At 44.3% G+C, this 17,863-nt stretch overlaps 1 protein-coding gene across 3 annotated transcripts in view; it reads left to right on the forward strand.

Moving 5' to 3' along the window:
- LOC142200061 (uncharacterized) overlaps window positions 1-17,863 on the forward strand; it is a 104,905-nt gene that overhangs the window by 26,132 nt on the left and 60,910 nt on the right. For all 3 annotated transcript variants that reach the window (XM_075270106.1, XM_075270107.1, XM_075270105.1), the window contains exons 6-9: window positions 38-196; window positions 1,867-1,976; window positions 7,623-7,713; window positions 10,975-11,003. In XM_075270106.1, coding sequence (XP_075126207.1) covers window positions 38-196; window positions 1,867-1,976; window positions 7,623-7,713; window positions 10,975-11,003 — 389 coding nt within the window. The remainder of the gene's footprint in view (window positions 1-37; window positions 197-1,866; window positions 1,977-7,622; window positions 7,714-10,974; window positions 11,004-17,863) is intronic.

A 17,863-nucleotide genomic window follows, 5' to 3' on the forward strand; every position in this document is an offset into this window, starting at 1 on the left:
ACTCAGTAACCTTCCCAGTGTGTCCTTCTCCTTACAGCAAACCTTCATGCAGTAACCAACGGGAAGCAGACACCGCTCCATTATGCAGCTAAGTATGATGCCGTTAGTTCCCTGAAAATTCTTCTAAAGCACGAGGCAGACAATGATGTCCGAGACCACAAGCAACGCACACCTCTCCACCTGGCCGCAGAATTAGGTAGGACCAAGTCAATTGTAAGCAGCTGCAAATGACAGCGCCCTGTGGATTTGTAGTGCACATCTCTGTGTGCATAGCCCCCTCAGAGACCCCTGCAAAACCTTGTGGCCGATGACTATCATTGGCAGGAAGGGTTTAAACTACAGCAGTAATGAAATACCCAAAGGCTAAAGCCACACGTATCAAATCACAGCTGTAAAACGTTGCAGAAAATAGTGCCGTAAAACGTGCTGCATTTTTTCCAAAGTTTTGCTCCATTTTTCTCTGTGTTTATTCTTCCCTTATTAAATATATATGGAAACACTCGCTATTCTGCTGACAAAATTAACATGCAGTGTTTGTTTTTTTAAAAAAAATGCACACATTTTTGAAAACGCAGCTTATTTTTCTCTGCGATGTGTGGATGAGATTAAGAAAGAGCAGATTTTAAAGATTCCACATAGTGGGCCATAGAAAAGCACCGTGGGAAATATTGCGGCGGTAACATTTCGTGGTTTTTGCTGCAGCGCTTTTCACAGAAAGGGTCCATTCACACAGAAGAAAATGGTGAGGAATTTGGTGTGGAATTTCAGCGTTGAAAAAAAAAGCCTCCCATTGACTTCTATGGGTTCCTTTTTCTGCTAGCAATTGGAGGCTAGCAGAAGTTCAGGGGGATTTATGCATTTCTTAAAATTTTTTACAGATGAAACACGTTAAATAATTTGCTCCACATGTAAAAATAACAACCTCACTGAAAACTACAGCAAAAACATAGGGTTTTAGCTGCATATCTGCATACACCCCTAGTCTGGAGTCACACACAGTAATTAGTTTGGGTTTTTCTAACATTTTATGGATGCTTTATACAGTTAAAAAGAGTCCAGAAATTTGCATGTAGTTAATAGAAGCCATGGCTGGAGAAGGCCTTATGTATAATAGTTATTGCCTGTCTCACTTCTGCCTTAGGCCTTGTTCACATCTGCTTTTGTATTCCGTCCGGGAAGAGTCTGCATGGGGACCCCCCCAAACGGAATACAAACGCAATTGCAAGCGCTGTGCTGTAAAAGCACACGGATCCCCATAGACTATAATGGTGTCCATGTGCTTGCCACGCACAAATCATGTGGACAGGACAGTAGATGGTGAACTGTGGAGATCTGGCGGTAAGCACACACACACCATTATAGTCTATGGGGTCCGTGTGCTTTTACTACACCAGCGCTTGGAATTGCGTTTGGTTTTCTGTTCGGGGGTCCCCATGCGGACTCCACCGGATGGAATCCAACCGCAGATGTGAACGAACCCTTAGGGAGCCTGCACACAGAGTATACGCTCCGCTCATTCTGAACTTAAAACTCGTTCAGAATGAGTGCGTAAAAAGCAGCTCCCATTGACTTGAATGGGTGCCGGCATACGCGCATATCACATTGAAAGCAATAGGAAAAAATCCTGTCATTGATTTCAATGGGGAGCACTCGTATGCCGGCACCCATTCAAGTCAATGGGAGCTGCTTTTTACGCTGCTCACTCTGAATGTGTTTTACATTCAGAATGAGCGGAGCGTATACTCCGTGTGAAGGCTCCCTTACATGTTAATAACCAGGCACTGGCACTTTAGTAATGTTTATTTTACACAGCCATGTAAAACTTTGTCTAGCTGTCTATAGTAATGTACAATATGTCTTCCTCAGATCGCAGTGAAGCAGCGCGTCTACTGCTAAACCTGAAATGTGACGCAAGTGTTCAGGATGACACAGGACTGTCTTGTCTGACAATGATGGTAGTAAATATGCCTCCAGTGGTGAGTCCAACCTCTCTGATAGTTGTGTATCATAAGACACAGAACACAATCTATAGTATCTATTATTATGGCAGCATGTCTAACGGTCCCCATACACATAAGAGAAAAGTCTGTTCAATCTGCTAATTCCAGTTGACCATCTTATGTGTATGTGATACTCTCAACTCTCCTCAACCCAATGGCCTGCATTTAATAATGCGGATGTGCCAGGAAAGCAGGCAAAAATGGGCCTCATTTGACGCACTGTGGCACATCATCTAGTTGGGCCACGCCGGGCCAGTCCACAAGATTTACTATACCTCACACCAGAAAGCTAACAGATCTGCAACCAGGCACTATGTCTAGTGGGTCGTGGCTGGGAATGAAATAAGACTGGTGTAAGGATGGCCTGTCTTAATAAATTCCCCAATTATGTTAGGGGAAGGATATTGGGCCCAATCCTTTGTTCCCCTCAGATATCAGTGAGCATCAGAAGTGTCTGGTGACAGATTTTCAACTGCCATCATTGAAAACGCATGCATGCTCAGCCAAACCGATTGTGTATGTGTCTGGGCGAGTCAGGAGACACTCAACAGATTTATTTAGGCATTTTTGGATCAAGGACATAAAAATCAGCTTTTATTCCTCTAGTTTTTCTTTGCTCTCAATGCCTTCCATTGAAATGAATGGGAAGGAGAATCAGGCATTTTGTGGAGAATTTTTAGGTGGAAATCCTATTAATATTATGTTTGGATGTTTGTTACTCAATCATGCAAAACCTGCTCGACCGATTTAGCTTTAAGTTTCCACAAACATAGTTAATACACCCGATTGCGCAATAGGCTACTATTCGTCACAATAGCGCACATACGTTTGTGCCTGGACCCCCACAAAACCCAAACTCACACCACTATCTCTGCAATCTCACACACTTTGGACCATAGCAAGCCACAAAATTCATATTGCCCTCTACAGCCTAGCCCCTAACCCCACACAATCACATATACATATACTTTACCACTTTGCCCCTCACCTTAACGATACTCCAGGAGGCCCTCTTTAACGCTCCGGAGCAGCCATGTTTGCCGACCCCCACCGCTCTGACAATCCGCGACACCGCCCACCCATGTCAATACCCCTAGGCGGTCTAATAAATGCAAAAAAAAAAAGTTTAAAAAAAGTAAAAAAAAATATATATAAAAAAAAAGGATTAAAAATTCCAATCACCCCCCCTTTCCCTAGAACACATATAAAAGTAGTTAAAAACTGTGAAACACATACATGTTAGGTATCCCCGCGTCCAAAATCGCCCGCTCTACAAAGCTATACAAATATTTTTCCTGTTCGGTAAACGTCGTAGCGGGAAGAATGGTCAAAAGTGCTAAACCGCCGTTTTTTCACTGTTTTGAATCTGATAAAAATTTGAATAAAAAGTGATCAAAGCAATAACATTTCCCGAAAATGGTAGAACTACAAAGTACACCCGTTCTTGCAAAAAAAGACGCCCTATACATCCCCGTACACGGACGTATAAAAAAGTTACGGCTGTCGGAATATGACGACTTTTCAAAAAAAAAAATATTTTAACACAGTTTTGGATTTGTTTTTAAGGGGTCAAAATGTAAATAATACCATATAAATTTGGTATCCCCGGAATCGTAACGAAACGTAACGAAATACAGGGGACATGTCATTTTGATTGCACAGTGAACGCCGTAAAACCAAAGCCCGTAAGAAAGTCGCAGAAATGCATTTTTTCTTATAATCCACCCCATTCTGAATTTTTTCCCTGCTTCCCAGTACATTATATAGAATAAATAATGGTGGCATCAGGAAGAAAAATTTGTCCCAGGAAAAATTAAGACCTCATATGGCTCTGGGAGCGGAGAAATAAAAAAGTCGAAAATCAAAAAATGCCATCGGCGGGAAAGGGTTAACTTCAAATACTTCTGTCCCAAAGTCACTATGTAAAGTTTCTCACAACACCGTTGTTAACTTCAACACAAAAGTCTCACGTATTCTCTGAATTACACCAAAAACAAGATACAAACTTACATTTCATATCCCATACCTTATACACAGTACGAAAACCTTACCCACGCCTGTATATACCCACTTCTACAATCACCGCAGACGAAGTCGCGGGTACCAGCTAGTCAACTATAAATCTGCCTACAAAAACTCTGTGTGAACATACAGTACAAAAGTTTAAAAAAACATTAATAATTCTCATGTCTGACCTCTTTTCTGTGCAGCTTTATCTTCTACAAATGGTACTAACTAGAAACACACAAATCAGGGGATTTACCATAGATCAGTTTAGGCTGCCTGACACTTGACTGTGAACAGGTTGCTAAGCCCACAGGCCCCCTCCACCAGGCCGATTCAGTAGAAACACTCCTAAATCTCCTAGAGAGAACTTTGTACCCATACAGTTATAGCTGCATAGTTCTCTCTATCCATCCCTTCAGCCATTACTGCAGAGAGTAAACAGGGTAAATCTGTAGAGGTAAGTAACCACTGGGCCCCAGGTATGCAGCGTTAAAGATCCAACCTGACATGACACGAATCCTGGGAGGTTCACCCATCTCTACATTTAACAAGGAGGTTCTTCTACATCTTAAATAGACACCACATTAAAACTCGGTGCAATAAAGGTGCAACTGCAAAAAATATGGCCAAAAAAGGGGCAAATGATAAATATTCCCCTTAGTATCTAGTTGTTGAAGCAACAGATATGACTGGCAGTAGCAATGGAACACTTTTTAGAAATAGAAATCAACACTACGCACTGCCGCGGGTCCTTATATAATGCATACTCTTGTATACTGATGGTTCACTCCTAATACTGAATCTAGAAGGACACAGTCAGTGGATATTTCCTCCTGTGTTGATTTCCACTTGTAAATACATAACATAGTCAGCTGGAAGGATATTTGCAGGCTTTCAGCTTCCCATCTGTCACTTTGTGGTACACGCGGCCCGCTGCTTCACAGATGATAGAAATAATTGCTTTATTTACTAAACTGGTAATTGATTGTTAGTTTAGTGAAAATGAAACTATTATTCATGTATTATATAGTGCATGTGGAGAACAGCCTGGGCATCGTGCAGGGAAATGGCTCAGGGTTTTGACCACTAAGGGCTCTTTCACACGGGGCAAGAGGGGGCGGATTTTGACGCTGAATCCTCCTCAAAACCGCCCCTTCGCGGCAGCACCCTCCGGACTAGGCCCATTCATTTGGGCCTACTCCAGAGCAGGAAGCCGCGACCGTCGGAAGCTGGGACAGTCCCGGCAGGTGCATTTTGGTCCTATTCTGACACTGCATGCCGCATCAAAATCAGGACCAAAATACACGGTCCCGTGCACCGTGTGATCGAGCCCTTAGTACTTACCATTGTTACAAATATCACCTATAGAATATCTCTATACAATAGAAATTGACACAAGCATACAGTACTCATTTGGCCCTCTAAAACTGCTTGGAGGTGGCCCAATATCTAACCAGTTTGGTAGCCCAGGGAGCCCACAAGCTGCTGACCATGATAAAACCATAGCGAAGTATCATAATAATCCATATAGTATAATAATAGTGCAGGTAGATGTTCGGGGCATGATGGTGCTGGAGGAAATGAACATGACATAAGCTTTCATGTATTTGTCTTAATACACTTAAGCGCAAAATACTTTAAAGAAACATAAAAAGTAGTTATGGTGGCGTCACCGGCCGCCTCCTGCATATAACCGCTAGCTATACATTATCAGATCGCATATCCTCCACCATCAGGAATTAATCTAATTTTCACTCATTTACTTTGTACGTTGCGTGCCTCTATTCGCTTGTATGTATAACCTTACATTCATCTCCTAATGTTTCTTATGTACATTTTCTACCCACACGTCCAGTTTATATGAGGTCACGAGGGAAATGACATCCTGTTCTGTGCCCATTACCCTCTTTAATCTGTATTCTACCTGCCTATGACTTCTTTCCATCCATAATTTGTCTTTCTATGTGATCCATGTTTGATTTGTGTCCTGTTACATGACCTTGTTTGTGTCTCAAGGGTTCACTCTTTATTTAACAAATGAATATTAAATAGGGCCGATTCTCCAGACATGTCTGTTTTAGTAAATTTCCATAAAAAAGCTATTCCGGTAATCTTACCTTAAAGGGATTCTATCATTAAAATCACATTTTTTTGTCCATCACACGTAGGAATAGCCTTAAGAAAGACTATTCTTCTCCTACCTTTAGATGTCTTCTCCGCGCTGCCGTTCCGTAGAAATCCCAGTTTTCGTCTGTATGCAAATTAGTTCTCTCGCAGCACTGGGGGCGGTCCCCAATGCTGCGAGAGAACTCTCCAGGGCCGCCTCTATCTTCTTCAGGAACGGCCTCTCTGCACGTCTTCTTCTGAAGCTGGGTTCAAACTTCTAGGCCTCGGGCAGAGCCGACTGCGCATGCCCACGGCCACAAGAAAATGGCCTCTTATACAGTAAGTAAGCAGCCATTTTCTTGTGGCATGTGGGCCACATTGCAGAAATGTAGTGTTTTTTTGTTGCAAATCTTACCGATCTTTTCGAACCAAAAAAATTGCTGGAGCCAGATACGAAGGAGTAGATGCAAACCTGCATGACTGACTTGTAGGGAAGTTGTAGGGAGAATTGCATGGGGTTTGGAGCACAAGACGTGGGGAGAGGAAGGAGGGGGATGGGGCCAAAAGCCAAACTTCCAGTTCTTCGGCTGGAGCATTTTTAGTTGGCAGGCAAAGGCCCTCTCTTCCTTTTCTTTTATGTTACATGTTTTATCTAGGTCTAGTTGTTGCATTCAGGCAGTGTGATGTAGACATCAACGGTATCAACTGGTGGTGAAATGCGGTGGAATTTGGATGTATGAGTGGGCCCCAGATCATTCTTGTAGCTCCAAGGACCTCCGTTCATGACTTGAGTTTGCAATGGTCTTAGACTAGTGTTCCCCTGTTTAGATTGTACATTTATGATACTAAAGTGACTGCTGTGGACACTGAGAAAAAGTCTTGGTGACATTTGTATCTGGAATAATATGGCCACAGGCTTTGGGTCTTGGTTTGGGGAGGGGGTTTGGGGGAGCAGATCAAGACTATGTATTTAGCGGTATCTTATTAAAGAGGACCTGTCATGTCCCCATCAATGTGTAATATTATATACCACTAGAAAGCTGACAGTGGGCAAGCACGGTAGCTCAGTGGTTAGCCTTGCAGCGCTGGAGTCCTGAGTTCAAATCCTGCCAAGAACAACATCTACAAGGAGTTTGTATGTTCTCCCGTTGTTTTAGAGCCTAGCATCATTGCTGAGCTGTGAGGAGTTCTCACCCTGTCTGTTCTCTGACATAGCCGTGGATTGTAGTCTGAGTTTAAATAAACACAACAAAATCTGCAACAACAAAAAAAAACAATGCATTTCCGCAACGTGAGGCCTTAGCCTTACTCAGTATTTTCTCCTGATCTAATAGACATGAGCCATCCTAGTATTACATGTACAGTCATTCATATGAATGACCTTTATGGAATCGTCCAGAACATTATTCTGCAGTGGGAACAGAACCCAAGGCCAGGACTGTTTTGCGTTCACTGCTGTTTTGGAGAGAAATGTAATGTATTTCTTATTATGTCATCTTTCTGCTTTAGGCCAACTTGGCTTTGGATCAGTTTCTCACTAAGGATCGGACAAACCGAAAGCAGCACTTCTTCCTCAACCTTGTGGAACCGCAGACCTCAGGTTAGAGCAGATATTGGAGGATATGACTGTACGAAGATTGTCAGCCCTATACGCTAAAACTGAGGAAGGAAATGAAGTGTTAGAAGTCCCAGAAACACCATCGGGCAGACTTATTATACCTAGTATGCCTTTGTGGGATACAAGGAATTAAAAAATTGCTAATTTTTAAAATCTGCGCCACCTTTCTGAAAAGAGGTTGTGGCCAAGGTGGGCTGGGGTCAGATTTACTATCATTTACACCAGAAATCTAATGATTGGGAAAATGTATGCCAGCTACTAGCCCGGGGGTCAGTGCACCTCATTTATGGGGAGGCGTGCACCTGATATATGAAATGCACCCCCTGCCTGCTGCAGGGCTATGAAGACTGATGTAAGTAAACCTGTCTTCACAAATATGCCCTAATTTATTACATTATAATATACATGTAAGGCCAAGTTCCCACTGCCATCATTCAGGTCCATTGTTCTTATCCATCATCAGATCAGAGCCACACGCTGAAAAGCCGACAGAATTACAGACATAGATGTAATGTCAGACTGGGATACCTAGGGCCCACCAGTAGAATTCATTTGGAAGGGGCCACACAGTGGCTCAGTGGTTAGCACTGCAGCCTTGCAGCACTGGAGTCCTGGTGTTCAAATCCCGCCAAGGGCAAAAAACCATCTGCAAGGAGTTTGTATGTTCTCCCCGTGTTTGCATGGATTTCCATCCCATATTCCAAAAAAGACATACTGAAAGGGAAAAATGTACATTGTGAGCTCTATGTGGGGCTCACAATCTACATATAAAAAGAAAAAAAAAAAAAAAAAAAAAAAAGAATTCATTTGGAGGGCTTACTCTACAACTTAATGCAAATATTAAAACTACACTGACACTTTTTTCAGTATTAGCTTATTACCTAGGCCTTACCTTGGATCATTTCTGCCCTGTGGCCCTCTCCGTATCCTGATGGCTCGCCCTTAACTTAGGTTAGGGCTCCCTTATCTGTTTTTTACAAGGTGATTGGTAATAGGGCCACCGTGGTGACGGTAAGGAGATGGGGCCTAGGAGGGATGATAATGGTTGACCTTCCTCTGTGACTAGATGCCACTTCTGCCACCCAGTGTATCCATATATAATAAACTGTATAGGTTGGTAAATATTTCACCCAGTTTATTGTATGGGTACATAGGCTGCATGAGATGCTATATGCTACCTGTCTGTGCCCCTAGTTCTGACCTGTTCTCTGCCAATTACATTCCCCTTCTGACCAAAGTTACTTCCCTTCTTGCCTCTTTCTCACAGCCGATGTTGTCTTGGGCTAGCAGAATTGCCATAGTCAAAATGATGGTGTTACCCTTAATCTTGTATATATTCCGTACAGTCGCTATCCCCCCTCCCTGACTCATATTTTACCAAGCTTCAGTCTATTCTTTCCAACTATATTTGGGAGGGTAAGAGATCTAGGGTCCGACTTAAGGTGATGACGCGTCCTTAGTCCCATGGGGGTGCGGGTGTCCCAGATGTTAAAAAATATTATATGGCGTCTGTCCTGGACCAACTTAAGGTCGGGTGGGATGAGACTTCTAAATGGCGCTGGGCCGAAATTGAGGAATACCTTCTGGATTCCCCGCTTATGAGTATTTTACGCCCCAAGGATTCAAGTCCGCCCATTACTTCCCCTCCCTTACTGAGTATTAGGGCCACAGTGTCTGCTTGGCGTTATTTTTTGTCATATACCTCCAGAGAAGATCTGGTCCCTTTATCTAAGCTACCCGTACTATATTTAACCTCTTTTCTCCCCCAGCTGCGACTCCGTGGATGGGTCTCTAGGGGTCTCTACAAAGTTGCTCATCTGTATACTGATGACGGGCTTAAGTCGTTCTCCATGTTACAGGAAGAGTTCCAGCTCCCTAAGACGGATTTCTTTAAATATTTGCAGCTGCGTCATTTTTTTCAATCCTACGAGCCCTCTAGATTGACCTTTCCCAGGCTAGCCTTAAAGCTGTGGAATAGGTCCTCGCCTGTTAGGGGGGGGGGTTATCTGTGTTTTATGGCTTTTTCTCTGTCCCCCCGGAGCGGGTCAAGTCTCTTCACCTGCTCCGTTGGGAGGCGGATCTTGCTAGAGCCATCCCTCTGTCGAATTGGTATGCGGCAGCTGGGTTTGTTAAACGGGTATCTAAGGGGGCAGCACATTGGGAAACGGCTTTGAAAATCATGCTGCGGTGGTATAGGACTCCGGTCCAAATGGCGCATATTGATCCTTCTTGTTCCAGACTCTGCTGGAGAGGATGCGGCCAAGTAGGTTCATTCTTGCACTTGTGGTGGGACTGTCCACCGGTACAAACCTTCTGGATAGCGGTATTTCATTTCATGTCCGCCATAGCTGGTTTAGATATCAGTCCTTCTCCTGGTATATATTGGTAGTTTCCCCTCGGATTTGCAGGTCGTTCTGGGGCAGATCGTGCTCGCAGCTCAGGCCATGATCGCTCGCCAGTGGAAGTCCGCTCTTTGTTTGACCTTAGCTGAACTATTTCACCATGTGAACTTGGCATGTACCTTGGAACGTTTGTTGTTTAACAAAAACCATACTTATGCCAAGTTTCGATCCCAGTGGTCTCTCTGGATTTCGTATGTGGAGTCTAATAAGGGTGTTCTTCCTCCTCGGCCTCAGGCCGCCCCCATGGGGACCCCTTGATTACTATTTACCTACTATGTTGTTACCCCAGGTGGCTTTATTTTATTTTATTCTGGTTTTTTTGGATGCATTTTGTGTTTCTCTGGTATTGTATTCAGGTATGTGGTTTTGTTGTTTATGTTATTGTTTGGTTTTCTTGTCCTTTGTTGTTCCTGTTCCGTCTCCCCTATTTTTCTTTTTCTTGTTTCTTTCCTGCTCCCCTTTTGGTTGTGTTCCCCCTTTCATCCCCTTTCTTGTCTTCTCGTAGAATTGGTGTCTTTGTAGCATTTGTATATCTGGTCCTTTGGTCTTTGTATGTTTGGTCCTGTTTGTGTCATCCGTGTTTTTGGATTGCAGCCCGACGTTCCAGCTTACAACTCTTATTTTACTACTTGGACTTATGCCGATTCTTCTTATGTTTGTAGTTGCTTTTTTATTATATTGTAAAAGCTTTCTCCTTTTCAATAAAAATCATATTTAAAATAAAATATATGCTACCTGTCTGTATGTAGTGCAGTGAGTGCAATGTTCTATCGACTCCATGTGCTGTATTATTTTTAGGTCCTATAATTTACAATTTCTTGTAATTCCTTTTATTATACAGGTTTCAAAGGGACACAAGCCAAATCTCCAGTGAGTATCTTAAGAATGTTTTCTTGCTTTCTTCTACTGTGCTATGCAATAAAGCCTCACACTTGTAAGTGGCACATACAGGTGTAGGGGATCATACAAATCTTGATGACATTATGGACATATTTTTTGAAGATCAGTATTGTGCAGACACTAATGGGGCATTCACACAAGTAAAATGGCGCCGATTCTGCCACAATAACTCACGGCAGAATCAGCGCTGTTAAAAAGCCTCCCATTGATTTCAGTGTGTTCTGCACGGAAAACGGAACCGGAGTCTTTTTTTTATCAGCGCTGAGTTATCGTGACAGAATCAGCGCCACTTTACTCCGTGTGAATGCCCCCTTACAAAGCATTAGAAGCATCTAGAGCTCTGCTTGCTGTCATTCATTGTTTACTACCAGTGGATAAAAATCAGTCTATGGTCATGTGATGATCGGGCAGGTGCACGGCTCACTACAAGAGAGATGTCTGATTACTGTCTTATAACTGTAACAAGCTTTACACCTTTGTATCCATCACATGACCATGGACTGATTTTATACAATGGAAGTAAACGAAGAATGAATGACAGCAAGCAGAGATCTAGAAAACCGTGCAGAATCGATACAGAAAGTATATTGGAAAGTTGTAGAACTTTTTATTATACAAACAATAACATGTATTTGAAGAAACTGGACAACCCCTTTAAGTGATTGCGACAATGGCCCAATTCTCATTTTCCTGAAACTGTAACACAAAAAAACCGGGGAGATTTTTGTGGCAGCTCATCTGTACCAGTCACTGCAGGTCTCCTTCAATTTTTGTATTTCAACAGATACAAGATGTGGATGGGATTTCTCCAACTCTTTTCTTCTATCCTGCCTGCTGTACATTGTGGCAGATTAGCTACCAGCAAAAACACAGTGGCAACTACAACTACAGTATGCCTAGTGTGGCTACAGCCTTACTTGCCCAAGTGGCCCTTTGCATTGCAACTCCATTGATGTTAGTAGTACTATGACTACTTCTGCTATATGCTAGGGAATGGCGTACACTTTGGTATGATTCAGACTTATTAGCTTTATTACACATTCCTGCCTTGTCTTTAGTGTTGATTGTCAGCATTACTTTATGTGAGATTGTGAAGTTAACAGCAAGCTAAGCCCACATCCACCTTGTATAACAATGGTGTGAAGAGTGGGCAGAATTGAATGACTAAATTCACGTATTCATCACAGCTGCCCATGCAGAAAATCACAAATAGATGAAGTCAGCTTCTGTTATCACATTTCTGGCATCTACACTATCAGAGAACTAAAACTGATAAAGTATGGCAGTAGTTCTCAGCCTGCAATAATTGGCCCCAGGGGTGTGTGCTGCAATGAGAGCCACTGTCCCCCTTGCTAAGGATGAATGCCCATGGACACCATCCTAACTTTACAAACACATTGAGAGCTTCTTTCAGAGGGCTCATTGCCCCAGGTAAGCTGTCTTTAGTACTCACCTCTCTGCTCCCCATTTCTTCTCTGCTTTGGGGCCTGCTGTGATGTCAGCGCTCAGAGCCCAGAGCAGAGAGGAGAGTACTGAAGGCAGCTTGTAACTGCAATGAGCTCCTCAATGAGTACAAGGTAAGTGCTGCGGGTCCAATGATCGGCGGGTTGCTTAAGTGAGGGGGGAAAGAGGTGATGGCTAGAGGGCAGGTGGGGGGGGGGGGGGTTTGGAGGAGGTGTTGGGGGTTAGGTGGGGGAAACGGGTGGCACGGGTGGGGGAAAAGGAGAGGGCCCCAAGCGCAGCAGCGTGGCCGTGGGGTCCCGGGCCACCATGCTGTGGGAGCCCACGGCCGCGCTGCAGGTGGTTTGCGCAAGCGTCAGGGGGCCGCCGCCGAAGTTGCGGGTTATAGCTAGTTATATTATATTTGTGGGGCAATTATATCTATAGGAAGTGTGAGATTTATTATATTATATGTCGGGATACTGTGTGGGCCATATTATTACAATCAGGAACGGCGGGGTCATTATTTTATATGTACGGCACAGTGGGGGTATATTATATTACATATGGGGAACTGGGGGCCATTATATTATATGTGGGTCACTGTGAGGGTCATTATATTGCATGTTGGATCGCTGTGGGGACCTATTATATTATACATGGAGGCACTGTGGGGGCCATTACATTACATGTGGAGCACTGTGGGGGTGAATATATTTCATAGAGTGCACTGTGGAGTCCATTACGGTAAGTTCACACAGGGTTTTTTGGTCCGGGAACCTGAGGCAGAGGCCGCCTCAGGTTCCGGACCTAAATACGGGTAGCTGCGCTGCACCGGCATCCAGTCGCGCACTCCGCTCCGAATTAGGCCCAAATGAATGGCCTAGGAGGGAGTGTCTTCAGGCGGATTCTCCTCACAACATCCGCCTGAAGACACTCCCTCCCGACTAGTCCTATTCATTTGGAATGAGCACCTCGCTTCTTTTTTTCCAGAAGCCGGAACAAACAGCTTCTGGAAAAAAGAAACAAAAAAAGCATGGCAAAGGAGAGTACAAAAACATATATATCAAGTAAACATATTTAACTCTCACAACTCCACCCGATATCAAGAAGCATATCTCAACCTCTATGCAGAAATACAAACGGAAAAAAAAATGTTTGTATTGTATTGTAGTGTTCTATGTGTCAAAAACATTTCATACTCTATTTATTACTTTTAATTGAGTTTCAAGAATAAAGTACAATATTTTACACTTTATGTCTACGTTGAATATTTCGGCCTTTTGTTGGTTCTGGAAAAAAGAACTGACCAGCTCCCATTGATTTCAATGGGAGACATCTTTTTGGTCAGGATTTTGAGGCGGATACGGCCTTAAAATCCTGACCAAAAAACCCCGTGTGAACTTACCCTTAGATTACAAGTGGGGCACTGAAAGTGTCATTATATTACATATGGTGCACTGTGAGGGCCATAAAATCAGCAAGCCCTTAGGAATTGGCTTCAGTTGTTCTGACTACAACTCCGTTTTCCCCATTAACACCATTTCATCATCCCAGAAGAACATGGTGGATTTTTTACAAGATAGAGAGATTTTTGATATGTTTGTATCCATAAAGTTTAGCAGAACAAATCTAGTGATCCGGGGCAAAGAGCTAATGAGTTCTGGATATGAAAAACTATTGGCTTAATTATTCAGTAAATGCAGGCAGTTCATATTCATTACTAGAGATGAGCGAACAGTGTTCTATCGAACACATGTTCGATCGGATATCAGGGTGTTCGCCATGTTCGAATCGAATCGAACACCACGTGGTAAAGTGCGCCAAAATTCGATTCCCCTCCCACCTTCCCTGGCGCCTTTTTTGCACCAATAACAGCGCAGGGGAGGTGGGACAGGAACTACGACACTGGGGGCATTGAAAAAAATTGGAAAAAGTCATTGGCTGCCGAAATCAGGTGACCTCCATTTTAGACGAATAGTGGATTTCAAATCCGGGTCATATGAGAATGTGAACTTTGTGACTATGAGACAGGGATAGCTGTACAGGCAGGGATAGCTAGGGATAACCTTTATTTAGGGGGGAATGTTATTAAAAATAACTTTTTGGGGCTCTATCGGGTGTGTAATTGTGATTTTTGTGAGATAAACTTTTTCCCATAGGGATGCATTGGCCAGCGCTGATTGGCCGAATTCCGTACTCTGGCCAATCAGTGCTGGCCAATGCATTCTATTAGCTTGATGAAGCAGAGTGTGCACAAGGGTTCAAGCGCACCCTCGGCTCTGATGTAGCAGAGCCGAGGCTGCACAAGGGTTCAAGCGCACCCTCGGCTCTGATGTAGGAGAGCCGAGGGTGCACTTGAACCCTTGTGCACCCTCAGCTCTGCTACATCAGAGCCGAGGGTGCGCTTGAACCCTTGTGCACACTCTGCTTCATCAAGCTAATAGAATGCATTGGCCAGCGCTGATTGGCCAATGTATTCTATTAGCCTGATGAAGTAGAGCTGAATGTGTGTGCTAAGCACACACATTCAGCTCTACTTCATCGGGCTAATAGAATGCATTGGCCAGCGCTGATTGGCCAGAGTACGGAACTCGACCAATCAGCGCTGGCTCTGCTGGAGGAGGCGGAGTCTAAGATCGCTCCACACCAGTCTCCATTCAGGTCCGACCTTAGACTCCGCCTCCTCCGGCAGAGCCAGCGCTGATTGGCCGAAGGCTGGCCAATGCATTCCTATGCGAATGCAGAGACTTAGCAGTGCTGAGTCAGTTTTGCTCAACTACACATCTGATGCACACTCGGCACTGCTACATCAGATGTAGCAATCTGATGTAGCAGAGCCGAGGGTGCACTAGAACCCCTGTGCAAACTCAGTTCACGCTAATAGAATGCATTGGCCAGCGCTGATTGGCCAATGCATTCTATTAGCCCGATGAAGTAGAGCTGAATGTGTGTGCTAAGCACACACATTCAGCACTGCTTCATCACGCCAATACAATGCATTAGCCAGTGCTGATTGGCCAGAGTACGGAATTCGGCCAATCAGCGCTGGCTCTGCTGGAGGAGGCGGAGTCTAAGATCGCTCCACACCAGTCTCCATTCAAGTCCGACCTTAGACTCCGCCTCCTCCAGCAGAGCCAGCGCTGATTGGCCGAATTCCGTACTCTGGCCAATCAGCACTGGCTAATGCATTGTATTGGCTTGATGAAGCAGTGCTGAATGTGTGTGCTTAGCACACACATTCAGCTCTACTTCATCGGGCTAATAGAATGCATTGGCCAATCAGCGCTGGCCAATGCATTCTATTAGCGTGAACTGAGTTTGCACAGGGGTTCTAGTGCACCCTCGGCTCTGCTACATCAGATTGCTACATCTGATGTAGCAGTGCCGAGTGTGCATCAGATGTGTAGTTGAGCAAAACTGACTCAGCACTGCTAAGTCTGCATTCGCATAGGAATGCATTGGCCAGCCTTCGGCCAATCAGCGCTGGCTCTGCCGGAGGAGGCGGAGTCTAAGGTCGGACCTGAATGGAGACTGGTGTGGAGCGATCTTAGACTCCGCCTCCTCCAGCAGAGCCAGCGCTGATTGGCCGAATTCCGTACTCTGGCCAATCAGCACTGGCTAATGCATTGTATTGGCTTGATGAAGCAGTGCTGAATGTGTGTGCTTAGCACACACATTCAGCTCTACTTCATCGGGCTAATAGAATGCATTGGCCAGCGCTGATTGGCCGAATTCCGTACTCTGGCCAATCAGCACTGGCTAATGCATTGTATTGGCTTGATGAAGCAGTGCTGAATGTGTGTGCTTAGCACACACATTCAGCTCTACTTCATCGGGCTAATAGAATGCATTGGCCAATCAGCGCTGGCCAATGCATTCTATTAGCGTGAACTGAGTTTGCACAGGGGTTCTAGTGCACCCTCGGCTCTGCTACATCAGATTGCTACATCTGATGTAGCAGTGCCGAGTGTGCATCAGATGTGTAGTTGAGCAAAACTGACTCAGCACTGCTAAGTCTGCATTCGCATAGGAATGCATTGGCCAGCCTTCGGCCAATCAGCGCTGGCTCTGCCGGAGGAGGCGGAGTCTAAGGTCGGACCTGAATGGAGACTGGTGTGGAGCTATCTTAGACTCCGCCTCCTCCAGCAGAGCCAGCGCTGATTGGTCGAGTTCCGTACTCTGGCCAATCAGCACTGGCCAATGCATTTCTATGGGGAAAAGTTAGCTTGCGAAAATCGCAAACTGACAGGGATTTCCATGAAATAAAGTGACTTTTATGCCCCCAGACATGCTTCCCCTGCTGTCCCAGTGTCATTCCAGGGTGTTGGTATCATTTCCTGGGGTGTCATAGTGGACTTGGTGACCCTCCAGACACGAATTTGGGTTTCCCCCTTAACGAGTTTATGTTCCCCATAGACTATAATGGGGTTCGAAACCCATTCGAACACTCGAACAGTGAGCGGCTGTTCGAATCGAATTTCGAACCTCGAACATTTTAGTGTTCGCTCATCTCTATTCATTACGTTTCACTGCCATGCAGAAGAAATTCCTTCACCAAAGATATATACAGTTAGGGAAATTGCAAACTGGATCCCTGCAGCTAGGCTTTCCTTCATCCTGCTCTTACCGTATCGTTTTTCCCACAATTCTTGTCATAGACAAGGTTTCCTCTGTAGACTTTCTTCTTCAATTATACCTATAGGGAAACCGTCAGCATTTCCATAGGTATAAGTGACATGCTCTGATTTCCAAAAACGCAGTGGTTTTGAAAATTGCAGGATTTCTGCTGCACATATTTTTTTTTGCAATGTGTGAAATTTGTAGGCATTTGAAAGTTGGAACATTTTTTGCAGGGGACGCTACATGTACGAGCAGACAACGCGGCCGATCAAGACAAAAGATGTCACCACTAAGATGGTTAGAGAAAATTAAATAAGGTTATGTTCTGGGGAAAATCACACTATAGTCCAAGGCCTCACATTGCAAAAATGCAACGTTTTACAGTACCTGCACAGTGGATGGGATTCTGGCTAATCCCATTCACACATTGCAGAAAAAACAATTGCAGCGGAAAAACTATGTTTTCAAAAAGGCTTGCGTTCTTGAGACTTGCAGAAAGTCAATTATACGTATGGGAAAACAGTGTTTTCTGTGTGCTGACACACTGGATGGGAAAACATGCCGGGAAAAAGAAAATCTAATTTGTTGCAAAATTCTAAAACAACGACAGCTATGAAGGAAGCCAGAAGTCACAGAGTTCTCCTCAAGTGGAGCTGAGGTGGGTCATTGACGCTAACAACACGCTCATTATATGGCTTCCCAGCGAGCTGCTGAGATACCGGAACAATCACAGGCAAGAAACGAGTTTAGCAGCAGTCCAGCTTGAC

This window comes from Leptodactylus fuscus, chromosome 4, assembly GCF_031893055.1.
Source record: "Leptodactylus fuscus isolate aLepFus1 chromosome 4, aLepFus1.hap2, whole genome shotgun sequence".
NCBI lineage: Eukaryota > Metazoa > Chordata > Amphibia > Anura > Leptodactylidae > Leptodactylus > Leptodactylus fuscus.